The sequence below is a fragment of the Manis javanica genome, chromosome 7, assembly GCF_040802235.1.
Source record: "Manis javanica isolate MJ-LG chromosome 7, MJ_LKY, whole genome shotgun sequence".
NCBI lineage: Eukaryota > Metazoa > Chordata > Mammalia > Pholidota > Manidae > Manis > Manis javanica.
In genome coordinates, this window is record NC_133162.1 from 5,069,026 (window position 1) to 5,086,394 (window position 17,369).

General features: G+C 46.2%; 1 protein-coding gene across 2 annotated transcripts in view; it reads right to left on the minus strand.

Annotated features, from left to right (window-relative positions):
- Positions 1-17,369, minus strand: part of DOCK1 (dedicator of cytokinesis 1) — a 466,830-nt gene that overhangs the window by 304,634 nt on the left and 144,827 nt on the right. For both annotated transcript variants that reach the window (XM_073240131.1, XM_073240130.1), the window contains exons 24-25: positions 7,264-7,334; positions 3,792-3,898 (exon numbers count right to left, since the gene is read on the minus strand). In XM_073240131.1, coding sequence (XP_073096232.1) covers positions 3,792-3,898; positions 7,264-7,334 — 178 coding nt within the window. The remainder of the gene's footprint in view (positions 1-3,791; positions 3,899-7,263; positions 7,335-17,369) is intronic.

Here is a 17,369-nt window from a genome sequence, read left to right on the forward strand (position 1 = left end):
CCCCTCACCCCAGCTCCCGGCGGGAGGAGAGGAGCCGGAGCCGGGAGGGAGAGGGAGCCCAGGCCTGCTGAACACCCAGCCCCAGCCATCCGGACTAGAGCGCAGACACACAATGCGTACGTGGGGTCCTGGATACTAGGGAAATGGGACAGTAAGACCTGTGAGCAGGTCCCCGCAGCTGGCGCCCCGGGAACAAAGAAAAGCAAGTGCTTTTTGAAAGTCTTAAAGGGACAGGGACCCCACAGCTAGACGGAAGCACCCTGGGACAAATAGCCCAGCAGCAGGGAATCCCGGGGAACTTCAGGTGCCCGAACCCCCGCAGCACAGCTCAGAGGCCCCTCACTGCAATAAACAGCCTCCTGCCTGTTCGCCCTCCAACGCGGCTCCGCCATATTGGAGCAGCGGCCTGAGGCAGGCCATGCCCACACCACCGCAGCACTAAACAAACTCCACAGCGGCCGGGCAAGATCAGAAGCCCCGTCTGCACGCAGCTGCCCAGCACAAGCCGCTAGGGGCCACTGTTCTCCCAGGAGAGGAAGGCCACAAACTGGCAAGAAGGGACTTTCTCTTACCCAACACACGCGCCAGCTCCCCACAAATATATCTATCGCCATGAAAAGGCAGAAGAAATTGATACAGACCAAGATCACAGAGGCAAACCCTGAGAAGGAGACAGACCTAACTAGCCTTCCTGAAAAAGAATTAAGAATAAAGCTCATAACCACACTGATGGAGCCGCAGAGAAATATGCAAGAGCTAAGGGATGATGTCTGGAAGGAGATTACAGAAATGAAACAATCTCTGCAAGGATTTATAAACAGAATGGATAAGATTCAAGAGGCCATTGATGGAATAGAAACCAGAGAACAGGAACGCATAGAAGCTGACGCAGAGAGAGATAAAAGGATCTCCAGGAATGAAACAATATTAAGAGAACTGTGTGACCAATCCAAAAGGAACAATATCCGCATTATAGGGATACCAGAAGAAGAAGAGAGAGGAAAAGGGATAGAAAGTGTATTTGAAGAAATAATTGCTGAAAACTTCCCCAAACTGGGGGAGGAAATAATCGATCAGACCATGGAAGTGTACAGAACTCCCAACAGAAAGGACCCAAGGAGGACAACACCAAGACACATAATAATTACAATGGCAAGGATCAAGGACAAGGAAAGAGTTTTAAAGGCAGCTAGACAGAAAAAGGTCACCTACAAAGGAAAACCCATCAGGCTATCATCAGACTTCTCAACAGAAACCTTACAGGCCAGAAGAGAATGGCATGATCTATTTAATGCAATGAAACAGAAGGGCCTTGAACCAAGGATACTGTATCCAGCACGACTATCATTTAAATATGAAGGAGGGATTAAACAATTCCCAGACAAGCAAAAGTTGAGGGAATTTCCCTCCCACAAACCACCTCAACAGGGTATGTTAGAGGGACTGCTCTAGACGGGAGCACTCCTAAGACTAAATAGATATCACCAGAGAAAATAAAATCACAGCAAAGAAAGCAGACCAACCAAATAGTGACTAAAGGCAAAAAATAAAATCAACTACCCACAAAAGCAGTTAAAGGAAGCACAAAAGAGCACAGAATAAAACAACCAACATATAAAGAACGGAGGAGGAGGAATAAGAAGGGAGAAAAATAAAGAATGACCAGGCAGTGTTTAAAATAGCTCAATAAGCGAGCTAAGTTAGGCAGTAAGATACTAAAGAAACTAACCTTGAACCTTTGGCAACCATGAATCTAAAGCCTGCAATAGCAATAAGTACATATCTTTCAATAATCACCCACATGTAAATGGACTGAATGCACCAATCAAAAGACACAGGATAATAGAATGGATAAAAAAGCAAGACCCATCTCTATGCTGCTTATAAGAGACTCACCTCAAACCCAAAGACTATAGGAACAAAGAAAGACTGAAGGAACAAAACAGCAGCAGAATCATAGAACCTAAGAATGAACTAACAGTTATCAAAGGGAAAGGGACTGGGGAGAAAGGGAGAGAAGGAAGGGATGGGGGGCGGGGGGAAGAAAGGGGGCATTACGATTAGCATGTATAATGTGGGGGGGGCACGGGGAGGGCTGTGCAACACAGAGAAGACAAGTAGTGACTCTACAGCATCTTACTATGCTGATGGACAGTGACTGTAATAGGGTTTGTGGGGGGGATTTGGTGAAGGGGGGACCCTAGTAAACATAATATTCTTCATGTAATTGTAGATTAATGACAACAAAATTAATTAATTAATTTAAAAAAAAAAAGAAAGTCTTCCCTATATCAATAGTCAATAGCAGTCAAGAACAACCCGTCTGCTGACAGTCACTATGCACTAGGGAAAGCGCTGGTGGTGGTGTGATGGTGGCAGTGGTGGTATATGTATATGTCTTGGGACTTGAGGTTGGGAAGACCAGTCAGTATCAGTAACCCACCCAGTAAGACCCACATATAAATCTTTCATTTACTCTAGTATAAAGTTTCATCAGTATGGAAGGAAACAATGAAGTAGTGTCTCCACCATCACCACTATCATCACGCCTTGTCTGAGCCCTGCAGTGTCCCCAGGATTCAGAAGACACCTGGAGAATGAGTAGTTGGAGAGCCAGTCCTCCAGCGGGAGCCTGAAGCACGGGCAGTGGGGATTCCTGGCTTAAAGGAGATTCATGCGCTTTGCTCCCAAACAACGACAAGAGTTGACTTTCTTAATGAAAGAGAGAAATGGGCTTCTGGCCCAGAGACAGATCTGCTCAGAGGGGCTCCACAAAGCCACTCGCTTCTTGGTTTAATGTTTTTTCCCAAAACACTCCTACCCAAATGAAGTCTTAACATTTTCTCTTAAATTAAGTCTTAGCTGTAAGTGTAGGTTCCAGTGCATTTTATAAAATTACATCAAGAAATAAGATTGAAACCAGCAGGAAAACAAAGGGTCCCATAGCCCAAAAGGTATGAAGGAGTAAACAGATACACACTGAGTTCTCATTCCAGCCAGTAACTCGACAGGGACCTCTCAGGCCCAGGCTGCTCCGTGCTTGGGACACCACTACCCACAAGGTCAAAGGAAATGAATGGAGCAGCCACACATCTGGCCACAAACGGCGTAGAATCAATCTATGCCGCAGTCAGAATATCACTCAACAGTCTTGGCATCGGCCTCCGATAAATGAGGAAGGTTGTGGAACTATGCAAAGGTTTTAAGCTTTCAATAAAACTGCTTGACAAGTGTAAAATATTAATTCAATCTGTCCAAATAGAAAGAAAATGATTAATAAGGGTAGGGAGATAATGTGAGGAAAGACAAGGTGTTCCTCAGCATAAATGAGTTGAGGAATCATTAAAATTCTTATTACTTTGAGCGGAGTTTAAAGAAACCCTGTCAAAGAATGCAAAGTTCAGGATAAGATAGAGCCATTATTCCTAAATTTAAAGAATAACTGGAAATTTCTCTTTGCAATCATCTCAATGGAAGCAAGTGATTGCCTCCCCAGGATAGACAATCACATATCTTAAAGGCTACAATGTATGCTGATTACCCTGGGGCTTTGGTGTACACCTCAATTACAAGCTAGGAGGTTTTGCCTGTCATTTTTCAATGATCTATTACCTACGCTATATGTCAATTACCATTCTCTTGTAAGAGTTTAATCTTCCCGTCTTGTAATGCAGTTGTTTTAATTGGTTGCAACCTCCACTCCCTTCAGCAAGGAGGAGAGAACTCAGAGGGGGCAAGTCTATAGACAATGAATAATGTGACAATTTACTGATTCCTGGGGTTCCACTCACCATGCTGTGTGAAGAGGTCACTGTGAATGATTTCAATCAAGCAATACAGCTTCTGAATGGTCAGCAAACCCACGGGAACATTGAGGATGAAATCAGTAAACATTTTGCTACAATGAAAAACAGAAGTGAAAGTAGTTTAGGGACATACAGCAAAATGACCCAATGTGTTACAAGATAGCCCCAAGACGCAAGGCCATGACATGGTCATTAAATGCCACCAGAATGCTGGATAACGCCCATGACATAACATGGGCCAAAATCTTATGCCAAAAAAAAGATGCTTTAAGCTGTCCTTTTTTACTCCACACCCACTAAAATGACTATAATCCAAAGGGAAGACAATAACAAGTGTTGGCTAGGATCTGAAGAAACTGGAATCCTCACACTGTAGCAGTGGAATGAAAGGGGGGTACCGTCACTTTGCAACACTGGCATTTCCTCAAAACATTAACATAGTTACCCTATAACCCAACATTCCTATACTCCTATGTGTACACGCAGGAGAAATGAAAATACAGACACACAAAACCTCATATATGAATCACAGCAACATTATTCATAATAACTGAAAAGGTGAAAACACGCCGAAGTTCACCATGGGATGAATGGATAAGCAAACTATAGTCTATCCACACAATTCATCTGTAGAAAGGAATGAAATTCTGACACATGCTACAGTACTGATAATCTTGAAAACATTATACTGAGTTAAGGAAGCCAGTCACAAAAGGTCACATATTGTATGATTCCATTCATATCTAATGCCCAGAAAAGGCTCATCTGTGGCATAGATCAGTGGTTGCTTGGGGCTGGGGAGAACCCGGAGAACAGGAAGTGACTGTTTATGGGCAGAAGGGATCCCTGGGGTGATGAAACTGTCCAAAGACTGTATTTGGGGCATGGTCCCACAACTCATTAAAATTCTGAAACCCATGTAATTGAACACTCTAAAACTGGTGAACTTTATAGGACATAAATTGTGTCACACTAGAAATGTTTTTTAAAAATTTACTTTTACACATGGCCGGTAGACCTATAAAGGAGTCTTAGGAGAGCACTTGTTAGTAACCAAGAAATGCAAATTGAAAGTGTGATGCTTTTCTATCCATCATATTGGCAATAAATAATAATAAATGATGGATGGATTTCCATCTATCATATTGGTCTATAAAATAATAATATCAAGTATTGGCAAAGTTTGAGAAGACAGACACCAATATACACTAGTTTAGAAGGAAGGTTGGGTTGGTTTGACCTTTGGAGGGCAACTGGGTAAAATCTATTTAAAATCCTTTAAGAAAATGTAAGATTTAGTAATTCCACTTCTCTGTTTATCCTAATGATATTTTAAGGACAACATACTACAATTGAGCGACAGAAAACTTTATCCTAGTATGCTTTATTAATAATAAAAAGCTGAACACAACGTAGCACCTATCAGTGTAGCACACGACTTATTTTCTGTGATCAAAAAGCCCAGGGCTGGCCTCGAAGCACTCATACTCACCAGCTAAGTTATCACGGACAAGTTACTTAGCATAAAAGTGGGCTCGTAATAGGACCTATGTCTTACCATTGTTGTAAAGATTAACTGAATAATACAAGGAAAGAGCTAAAGCCTATTTGTGTGAAGAAATCACCAAACTGATATCAGTGTCCATTGTGGCTACTAGAACAAATGATGGGCTGGAACACCATGAAGTTATTCAAAATTATGATACAGAAGACTACCTCCTGCCATGGGAAAACAAAATGTCTTACATACAGACAGACATGCTGCGAAATAAGGAAGTCAATGTTGTTGAATATTTTAGGGGTATGTGTGAGTGTGAATGTGTGTACACAAGACAACTAGAAGGATCCAGATCCTTCTAGTTATTTTTGGATAGTGGATTAAGTTTGAGCTACCCTCCCCCATGATCCCTTCTGATTCACCAAAACATGAATCAGTTAACTAAATGGAAAAATGCATACATGATTTTCAGTGTCTTTTCTTTTTTAATCAGTAGACACAGCGTTGAAGATGCGCACATGCAAGCATAAGAAGCCATGGGACGGAGAGCAGACTGGATCAGCCCTGGGGAAGGGGGTCTGCCGTGCATCTGCAGGCACAGGGCGTGACCACCAACTCTGAAAGTGGGTGCTGCCGCTCTAACGGGTGAGGACCTGATCCCCTTGCCCAGAGTATGGCCATGACCCACCCGACCACAGTTGCCCTGTGCCTCTGCTTCCCCACACTTGAGGCTCTCAAATGTTACTGGAGGCCCCTGGAGAGTTCGCTACAGCCAAAGAGCTGGGCGCCACCCTCCATTTCTAATTCAGAAGATCTGGGGAGGAACCCAAGATGCAGCATTTTCTAACAAGTTCCCAGGACTGTCGCCACTGCAGTTCCGAGGACCATCCCTGCTGCAGGACAGGGCCTGCAGAGCCCAGGAGAGCTGCCATGCTGCCTCTGGGCCCGCTGGCTTCTCCTCTCCCCCTCTTCTTGTTTAGGGCCTGTGAAGCTGTAGACGGCATTACCAGCGCCTGGAAGTGGAAAATAAATGTGTCCCAGCAGGACATAAATCCTCAGGCACATCAGAGACATGATGAGTCGCGAGGGGGAGACCCTCCCGAAAAGGCCCTGGCCTGTCACTTCCAGGGCACGAGTGACCTATAGTACAGGAAGGATGAACATTTTTTATTCAGCTTAACAGCCCGAGGGACAGAAGGCCCTTTACTAATATTTAGGTGAGCTTTTCTGGTGGCTAAAAACGGTGCCATCACCTGCAGGTAGTTTACTGTGTCAAAAGTTAAATCAAAACCAGAACGAGCAGCAGAGAAGCTGCAGGTGCCGGGCCTTTAAAAGGCTACACCCCACCTGCTCCCAAAGGCTCTTCTCAGCCCTTGGGGACACCTGCAGATCGCACCCAGAGGTGGGGCATGGACGGTGGGGTTGGGAAACTCAAGTAGAAAAAGGAAGCATTAGGTTTCAGCCTCAGTCCTCAGTCTGAAAGCTTCCCTGGGATGTGGCTTCTTTGAGTATTATCCTAACGACAGCTTCTGACCACTCCGCCTGAGGCCCACACCTCAGTCAGGAGCTCCTGCAGAGAAGTCACCTGCGCTGTGAGGAAGAGAAGTGCTGCAAACAATGCAACTACTGTGTCAAAACAAAACAAAATTCCAAACCCCAAGACTGTATATTGACATGCAAACCCTAAAGAATGCTAAATCCCAAACTTGTATTGCATACCCATTGGGCTAGAAACAATCTGGTAGAGATTGTGACTTTGACAGATGATGTCTTTTCCACAGAAAGTCACAATTAGCGAAGTGTCATGGACACCCCCATTAGCATGTGTTCCAGAATGATCCAGGGCACTCTGACCTCTGCCAACGTGAGACAGAACCCCAAGTCTCCCAGAAACGAAACGCACTGGAATGTAGGCCAAGCGAGGCATGGGGGCCACCTTCCCCTTAGGTGCTTCCTTACCTGAGCTCCTTGGGATCAAACACCAGTTTCACATCATTGACAATCGTTGGCAAGTATTTCAGTGCCGCCCCCTGCAAACCAAGAGCAAAGGAGAACATTGAGGCTAATGCAGTTTGGCAAAGGTTAATACAAATTAAGAATTACCTTGAAGAACCACAGACATACCAAGAGAAAGATCGCTTTCTATGTGAGGGGCTGATGTCTAAACACAATGAATACAAGACAAAGAAAATAACCTCCAGTCCATAAACGATGGTCATTTGTTACACAGTTACCCTGACACATTAATAACAGTAATATTAACAGAAACCAACATTTCCTGCTAATATAACACCTATACTGTGTTCAGCTTTCATGTGATTTTCTCCTTAACCAGAATGAAACCACAGCAAATGAAGAACTGTGCCCTCGGCAGACCCCTTTACCATTCAAATCACTACATCTCTGTCACATCCAACAGTTAAAATGGTTGTCTTTGTTCCATTCCAAACCTGTTTTCTGTGTATCCGTGTATCCCTTAATTAGGAATCATTTTTTCTCTAGGAACTTTATCTCTTGTATTCATAGTATGCATCTTCCAGAAAACCCCCACTCTTGAAAAATAGGGTGATAGTAATAAAGATAGACTCAATACATGCTATGTGCTATGCTAGGACCCTTGTATATTTTATCTTTAATTCCAAAAGATCTCCTACAGGGGCTTAGCTGTGCTCCCAGGCAAGGACCTGACAATGGAGATGTTAATTACTTTGCCCCTGATCACACAGCTAGTCTTGAACTGAGGTGGAATTAAAATTCAGCTCAGTGGGAAGCCAGAGCCTCAGCCTCTTCACTTACACCCTGTTAGGGAAAACTCTTGGATTTTAAGTGTTCTGAGCATGGCCCGTCCCCATGTGCCTGTGACTCTATGTCACTCCTTGTACCAGGCTGGGCTCTACCCCCGGCAAAATGGATTGGGAAGACAACACTCACGCCAAATACATCCAGGGGTTGCACTAAAGCTAGAACCAAATCGAAAGGAGAACAGGGTAACACTTTAAACATTGGAAAATACCACACATATTACATAATGATTATTAGCATTGTGTCCCAAAAGCAAACAGGCACTATAAAAAGAAGAAATAGCAGGCCAAAACTCGAGTCACTTCTGCTAGCTCCAAGTCTAGTGAACCAACCTCTCCCAGTAGTGGAATGTTCATCTGGAACTTCCTGGTCAACAACAGGAGGAAATCGGCCTGACAGACCCTTCCGTCCCCCAAAGGAAGATGAGTTGGCCCACTTTCCTCGTCCACCTCTCTTCTGCCTATACAAGGCTTCCATGTAGTACAGCTCCCAGGAGCTCCTTTCTACATGTTACAAGGGGTGCTGCCCAATTCATGAATCGTTGAATAAGCCAATTAGATCTTTAAATTCACTCAGTTGAATTTTGCTCTTAACAGCACAAGCCCACTTAAATATAATACCCTGAATATATATGGTCAACTGACTGACAGGAGAGGAACACAGACCCCTCACACTCCGCCACCAAACGAAATTCATTCAATACCTCCTCACACCCTGTACAAAAAGTACCTTTAAATGGATCATGGATCTTAAATTTAAAACTTAGAACTATCAAACTTCTATAAGATACCTGTGATTTGGGGCTAAGCAAACCTTTCTTAGCTATAACACCAAATGCACAATCTATAAAAGAAAAAAGTTGATAAATTGTACTTGATCAAAATACAAACTTCTGCTCTTTAAAAGGCACTGTATGACAACAAAAGATGAACCACACACTAAGAGAAAACAGCCTCAAATCATGTATCTGATCAAGACTTGTATCCAGCATATACAAAGAACTCCTGCAACTCAATAGTAAGAAAACAGTCTTCCCACAAATTTAGGCCAAACTCTGAAGAGACAATTTTCCAAAAAAGATACATGGATGGCAAATAAGCACTTGAAAAGATTCTCAGCATCATTAGTCACCAGGGAAACGCAAATTAAATCCACAATGAGATAACACAACATCTATTAGAATTGCTTAAAAAAAAAAAAAAAAAAAAAAACCAAAAGACAAAAACAACCTGACAATACCAGGCCAATTGCATTTGCTGGTCTGAATACAAAGCAACTTGAGCGACTTTGAAGCTTCTTGTAGAGTCAGGCATGCACTGTGCATGTGGCCAGGGAATGGCACCACTCCTAAGCCATGAGCCAAGTGAAATGGAAACTTACAGGAAATTCTGTATGAGAATTTCATAGCAGCCTTATCTGTGATCGTCAAAACTAGAAACAACTCAAATGTCTCCCAATTGTGAATCCATACAATGGAACACTACTCAGTAATAATCTAAAACACCAAACAAGTCACGCCTGTTACACATGTGATTGAATCTCAAATGCACCGTGACAAGTAAACAAATTCAAAAGGCTACTTACTGCATGGTTCCATTTTAGAACATTCTGGAAAAGATAAAGCTTTAGGGATAGAAAACACCTTGGTGGTTGTCAAGGGGAGGGCTTGTCTACACTGGGGGTAGAGGAATGTACGGGGTGGGTGGAACTTTACTATAGGACTGCATGCAAACTACAAGTAGATATATTACCTAGATAAACAGGCATGGAAAATGCCAGGGAGAACGCTGGTCCTGAACCTTCAACTGTGGTGCCTAAGAGTTAAGTAATCAGATTCAGGTCTTTTCTCAATGAGTTCAAGTTTCTTAGTCTGCACTTGAAAAGATTCTCAGCATCATTAGTCACCAGGGAAACGCAAATGACTGGCATGAATATTCTGTACATGCAGGACATTTTTCTAGGTCTTTGACTCTATTGAACACAGAGTCCTCAGGACAACCACGGGAGAGGCTGATCATCAGATCCTTGCGCAGATGTGAAAGTGGAGGCACAGAATCAAGTCATTTGTCCAGATTCAGGCTGCTCGGATTTGTGTCTCTACTTCCAAGGTGACAGTGAAACTGACCACATGCGTCACCACAAAGTTCAGGGCCTCACAGTCAAGACCATGAAGCAGAGGAAGGCAGAGCGCCCTGCTCGGCAGAATTAGCGACTCTTCTTTCTCGCCTATCCATCAATGCGTGCCAGATAAGGGACTCCAGATGTCTGCTTTGCGGCACAACTTTGGAAAAGACCATTATACAGAAACAGTTCCATTTTGCTTTCAAAATTTCTGCTTCAACTACCTCGGAGTCACTTTGAAAAACTAAAAAATATTTGTCGTGACATTTGCTAACAAGCATTTGCACAGGCTGACCACTGGGGCCCTGAAGCGTCTCCTTTAGTGTGTGATGGTCCCGAGGGTGAGGCGCACACCAGCTCTGACCCGCACCCTGTGCCCCGCTCACTGGCATGTGCCTGTGGCAGCCTAATAAATTCCACCTCACAGGGACGAAGTGGACAGCAATGAACACGACGCCTTCGCAGCCCACCTTCCACCCACTGCCCTAGGGTTGCCAGGCGCTATCCTAACCAGGCAGGGTGGGTGCAGGCCAGCGCCACCACAGGCTCTTCCTCCCCGGTGTCACAGTGACACCCACAGGCAGGGGCCTGCACGCACCCTGGTCCCCAAGGCCTTCTGCCCTCTCCATCCCTGCTCTCTCTCCAGGCAGCTCAGGCCTCACCCTGCTGGCGGCCCTCTGCCACATCTGAGCCCACGCCAGTCTCTCCCCTCGACCCACCTCAAAGCCCCAGCCCAGCCCCATCCTGCACAGTCCAGTGCCCGGGCTGGGGCACCTCCCACACCGCCCAGCACACTCCCTCGTCTGCACACTGCGGCCTGGCTTCCATACCCAACATGTCTCCACTCTTGCCAAGGCCACAGTGACTTCAGGCCTCTTCCGTGCTGACCATCCCCATGGCACTGCTGCTCTCGTGCCCAGGGCCACTGCCTTCCTGGGCACCCACCACTCCCTAAAAGGTGGGTGTCCCGGGAGTCACATTCTAGACATCTGTCCTTCCACCACAGACCCCGGTATGGACCTGGCCTTCTGCCAGCTCCGGACTCCCAGGCTGTCCCCCAGGCTCACCTTTCTCCTGAACTTCACACCCACCTCTGGCGGCCACCGCGTGCCGTTCGCAGCTGTCCCGCAGATGAGACGGCCACCCTCCCTCCCTGTGCCCCTCGGCTCAGGGCACAGCCTCATGTCGGAGGCCTCCTCTTCCCCCAACCCACTCTGACCAGCCACAAAGCATGGGGGAGGCTCACGATTAAACACCCACAGGTTCTCCCACCTTCTCCATTTCTACAGTTTCTAGGACCTCATCGGGCCGCCTTCTCTCCTCCATCGTCACTGCCACGCCCTCCAAGTTCACCTCCCGCCGCGGCTCAGCAACCAGAGCAGCTTCCCTAAGACACAAATCTGAGATTCTCCGGGAGCATGGCCGGCTCTCGGGATACAGGCCCTGCTACCCAGGCCCCTGAGAGGCCTCGCCTACCACCCGGTGCCTCTGCCAGTTTCCCTCAGGCACCAGGCCCTCTGCCCGCCCAAGGGTTTGTGCATGTGGCCCCTCCTCCTGGCCCACCGCTCCCCCCACCACCCTGGCCCCTGCCACTAAACACTGAGTTAACCCTGTGAAGCCTGTCCTTAGCTGAGACGGCATTTTCTTCAAGAGGCATGGATTCTGGGTTAGGTATCTGCAGATATTCCTCTGAGGGGCTGTGACCAAAGGGTCAGTAGGTCTGTATCCCCCAGACTAGGGCCCTTGGGGTGCAGCCAGTCCTGCTCCTGCCCTCTGCTTTCTCTTGGGCTGTGCACAGGATCCTGGGCACAGTGGAGCCATGCCTTGCAGACGGACAGGGCTGTATATAAAACCACCTCTTAATTCTCAAAGACACTTGACCTCTTTGTGTTCAGCCCACAGAAATTGCCATCCTCAGCTAAGAGAAGCAACCGCCTCCCTCCAGTTTGATGGGCCAGAAGAGGCAGAGGGCCCTCTGCTGTGTGCCTGGCCGCAGGCTCCCCTCTTCCTGAAGACACGTTCCATCAGCCACTGCCAGTAAGGACCGCAGCTAAGCTTTGCCCATTTCCAGGATTGGTTATTCGTCAAGAATCTCAAGTGTTTTGGTTTCTGCTCATGCTTGCAGCAAAAGATGTCATTTCCTCGGTGGAGTTAAGCTGCTTCACTAAAGTCATGTCTCCGTCAAGTGGAGTAGCAGCTGCTTCAAGAGCTTCCTGCAGTGCAGAGATACAGTGGGGCACTCCTGCAGGGGGAGGGACAACACTGGCTGGAAGCTGCTCTGCAGAAAGACACCCCCAAGCTAAGTCCTGCGTGGTCCCAGAACTAAGAGGACCTACACCAGCATGACCCACAGGAGGCAATGCTACCGATGGGACAGGGGCACAAGGCTCCAGGGCCAGGCTGTCTGCATCCAAGGTCCCCTCCTCCCCTCGCTATGTGACCTCAGAAGACGGCATTTCCCATCAGTGGTTCTGTGGGTAAGAACAGTGCCTGCATCCCCGGGCTGCTGGCAGGAGGGCAGGACACTGACTGCGACATGCGCAGAGTGCAATCAGAAAACATGGCGGGTGCTGAGCAGACCCCCGGGGGTGGGGGGCGGAAGAGTGTGAGGATCTGAGCAAACGCTGACACAGAAAAAGTCTGTAATATGCAAAACCCTCAAACCGGACTCTGCATTCAGTGAGTCCTTTCATTTATAAAGTCTGACATAGTCGCAAATACTGAGTAGACGGAATCACCAAATAACAGAGGCCGTGAGGACGGCAGTAATGGAGAGCACTTGAAGGCTTAATTTTTTGTTCTGGTTTTGTCTTATTTTTATTGATTTTTATAATTCAGTGCTTTAAACAAAATCTTGCTCAGAATGCAAGAGGCTCTTTGGAATGGTGGGTGAGAGGCCAGGACACCAGCATGTCAGCAGCCCCATGTCCCACAGCGCTTCCCAGGCTGTAGCGAGGTTCCCTGCAGACAGAGAGACGTCAGGAATGGACTCTATGGGGTTGTGGCAGGGGGGCCGGGGCCCGAGGCCTGTGGGGTGTGCCTAGAGGGAGGGCTGAGTAGGGGGGGATCACTTCCTCCATCCCTCCCAGGGCTACAGGGTGGACCACACACCCCAGGGACCGCACCAGATGGCATGGGCAGGAACAGAGAACTGCACAGTACAGGAATTTAGATGGAATCACTGTTTTTGGCATTGTTTATTCACCTTCTGTTTTTTAAGTCATAATTGATCTTATCAAATCAATATTTGCTAAGAGAGTCATTTCTTCAGATTTGACTTGAAAGCCAGCTAAATCTACATAATGGCATTATACATCCTAGCTTGCTCTCTTTTTGAACTTGGAGAAGCTTTCATCTGTCCACCTGAGGGTGGCCAGGTCCAATTCTAAATGCATTTGGGCCGCAGAGCAGTTGCCACGTGCACAGTGACACCGACAGGCCCCTGCCCACTCAGCCACAAGAAGGCTTTAGGTAAGATGGAATTTACCACCAAACACAACAGGCTCCCTGCCACTGAGCCACGAATGCACACCAGCAAACCACAGAAAGTTACCAGAAACAAAATGAGGGGAATGATGGCTGGCAGTAAAGACGGTTCTCTTTTTCTTAAAAGACAGGCAAGTTACCAAGTGTCTGTCTGAAAATAGGGTTCGTAGCTTAATATCCAAGCAACGAAGAACTCATGGTATGTGGTGACAACTCTGAGGAAGGAAGTGAGGCCAGGACCGAATCAAATGGACAAGAAACTCTTTGAGAACAAAGTTTTGGAGGGAAAAAATGAAACGCATAAAAAGGAATATAAAATGGCAGAAAAAGCTACAAGTTTTAATTGCTCAAATAGTTCAGGTTCAAGAAATTAAACAAATTTTATACTCTTCTCTAAGCAGATTTAATTGTCATGCATCTTATGAGAATGCCAATTTCATCCAAACTGTAAAACAAAAAAATGCATTTTCTATCCAGTATCAGTGTAATGTTTTAAGTGTCTCCCTGGCTAAAATTATTACTACTGATGGTGATTAACAGACACTATTTTAGGGTAAAGTTCAAGTTACATTATTCAGTATAATTACTTTAATTAAATCCATTAGCATATCTTTATAGAAAATTACAAGAACTATCGGTGATACAAAATAAGTTTTCCTTGAATAATGTATGAAGCGATTATTAATTTACATATTTCTCGAGAAAACGCATTTTAAAATGATTCCATTTGGAGATTTTGAGCTAAAACATAGATGGCCCACAAATTCTCCTTTCAGATATAAGTGTTTCATCTTTGAAAGACTTGGGGCATAGCCAAACAGCCTCAGAAGGACTAGAACATTCTGATACAGGAAGTATAGCAAGACCAGTTCAGCCAACAGGTGCCTTTCAGGGCACAGGTGGATGAAACAGGGCAGATGGCTGGACACGAGGCTTTCTGCAGCCAGAGAAACACACAGCAACCTTGGAGAGATTCAAGGCTGCGACTCCCTGAGCCGCCCTACCCTGCACGTTTTAGGAATCAAGGATAACAAACAAAAAAATGATGGCGATGATTGCTTCTATTCTGCGTGTCCTATTAAACTAAATGAAGACTACCTACATACATCTTATGTATCTTAAATCCACAACACCTCCATTCTTTGTCATCAAGTTTCCTTTAAGCAGACTCTGCCCTTTAAAATAGCATTCCCCATGTCTACCACCAACGCTATGGTTCATTCAATCTAAAATGACGATTTAGCAGTTAGAGGAAAACATTCCTTTGAGTAGTTTCATGTTTAAATATCACAAACTCCAAACCAAAAAATTAATGAAAAAGGCACAAACTTACTAAGACTCTCCAAGGAATCCAGTGCGAGCTCCTATATTTAAAAATCAAAATTTTATGGCCAACAAACATACGAAAAGATGGCCAACACCACACATTATGAGGGCAAATCAAAAGAACAATGAGGTGTCATCTCACACCCATTACAGTGGCTATTACCCAAATAAATTAGAAAATAATAAGTTGGCAAAGACATGGAGAAACTGTAACCCTTGTGTACTGCTGATGGGAGTGTTAAATGTGACAGCCACCAAGGAAAATATCCTCCTCAAAAAATTAAAAATACAAATACTGTATCAAAGAGTATGGGCACACCCTTGTTCACTGAGACTTATTCACCATAGCCATGAGGTGGAAACAACCCAAATATCCAGCAACGGATGAAGAGATAAGAGAAACGTGGTATGTCCGTACAATGGAATGTAATTCAATCTTAAAAAAGAAATTCTGACATGCTACAGCAGAGATGAACATTATGCTCAGTGAAATAAACCAGTCACAAAAGGACAAACAGTGTATAATTCCACTCATGCAAGGTGTCTAAAGCAGTCAAACTCAGAGGGAAAACATACAACTACAGTTGCCAGGGGCTGGAGAGGCCAGGCAGAGTGGGAGATGCTATTAATGGGGACCAAGTTAGGGTTTTGCAAGATAAGAAAGTCCTAAAGCAGTTTCACAATGTGGATCCAGTTAACGCTATGAACGGCGCTTAGAAACCGTTTAGATAGTAATTGCTACATTATGTGACTTTTACCACAGTGAAAAACAAACAATTTGTGAGGCCTTCCTTGGAGAATGTCAACACTGGGTAGAGGCTCTCATTGCGTTTCTCAGGACAGAGATGTTGTTTTCACTGGGCAGGTCTGCATTTAGCACCGCTGGCTCCTGCCACTCCACGTCAGGCATAGAGCCCTGCACAGAGCATGCGCGTGCACACATGCACAAGCACATACAGCACTGTCACATTCAAATGATGCCCCTGACATCCCAAACGGACCCTGACTGAGAATCACCAGGTGAGCAAGAACTTTCCCACAGTGTGGTTCTGTCACAAATTGGTCCCCATTGGCAGGCAGAGGCCCTCAGCTCTTGGGTTTGCCTGGCCAGACCTGGGCCACGTGTCCACACTGGCCTCCAGTTGCTCTGTATACAGCAATGACCGGTTTCTAGGTGCCCAAGCGTGCAAACAGTAGGGAAGCAGGGCTCAGGGGAGCCCCGACTCTGCTCCCATCTACCTCCTCTCTCAGTGCTAAGACATGCTACTGGAACAAGGGCCCGAGGCCTGCACCTGGTTCCCCAAGGCTGGGCACATGGGAGACCAGCACGGAGTACGGTCAAGGGCAGAATGAACTAAAAGGTGACAAAGGGCCAGGCTGGGGCCACCATGACTCAGGGAGTGAGGTCGGAGCTACGACACGCAGCAGACTGCAGGCCCCCCACCCACCCCGATCTGGGGCTAAACAGTAAGCCTGTGACGAGGAAGACAAGGAGCAAATTAGCTAAGCAGCACACACCCGAGAATCAGCCCTCTTCCCTGGGGCACTCTGCTCTCCTTAACCTCCTGGAATCCAGGAATCCAGGAATCCAGTCATGCTGAATAAGGGTATTACCGTAATCTAGGCAAGAGCAAACCTGAATTAAATTACTGGACTTTTTATTTTTTGCTTTTATGGGCAGAGTGCCATAGCTAAGGAGGCTCACAGGGCCAAGGAGCAATCTTTTGAACAGGCCTCCATTGCCGCCAAATTGGCGAAAATTGGTTATGTGTCTAGACAGCTTCCAGGAGCATAGCATGACTTCCAAACGATGGCGATTTTCTAAAAACCACTTGAAATTCAGAAGTCGATAGACGGGAAAATGGCCCAGATCAAAAGCATCTTCAGGGCTTGAGCCACAGTGAAGCAGTGTTTGTTGAAAACAGCGAACAGAGAATTACAATACATCACACTGCGCTGTACGTAGGGTCCGACGCCTCCCAGAGCAGCGCCGCTGAGAATAGAAATGGGTGAAGAAGGGGTCCCGCAGACGGAAGATGCAGAAGGGGCGGCAGGTCCCCAGGCCTCTCTGCCCCCTCCAGCCTGGCATCTCCCGAGGCCCCCCACGCTCTGGCTCAAACCACAGAGATGACAGGCGCGGCGGTGGAACAGGCAGAAGTGGCAGAACAGGGCGGGGCAAAGAAAGGGCCTTTGGGGAAACATCCCTGGTTTCTGTTTCCTGCTTCTATGAATCTGCCTGTTTTGGATCTGTCATACGAGTGACAGCAGAAAATATGTGGCTTTTTGTGTCTGGTGTCTTTTAGCATACTTTCAAGGTTCATCTAAGCTTG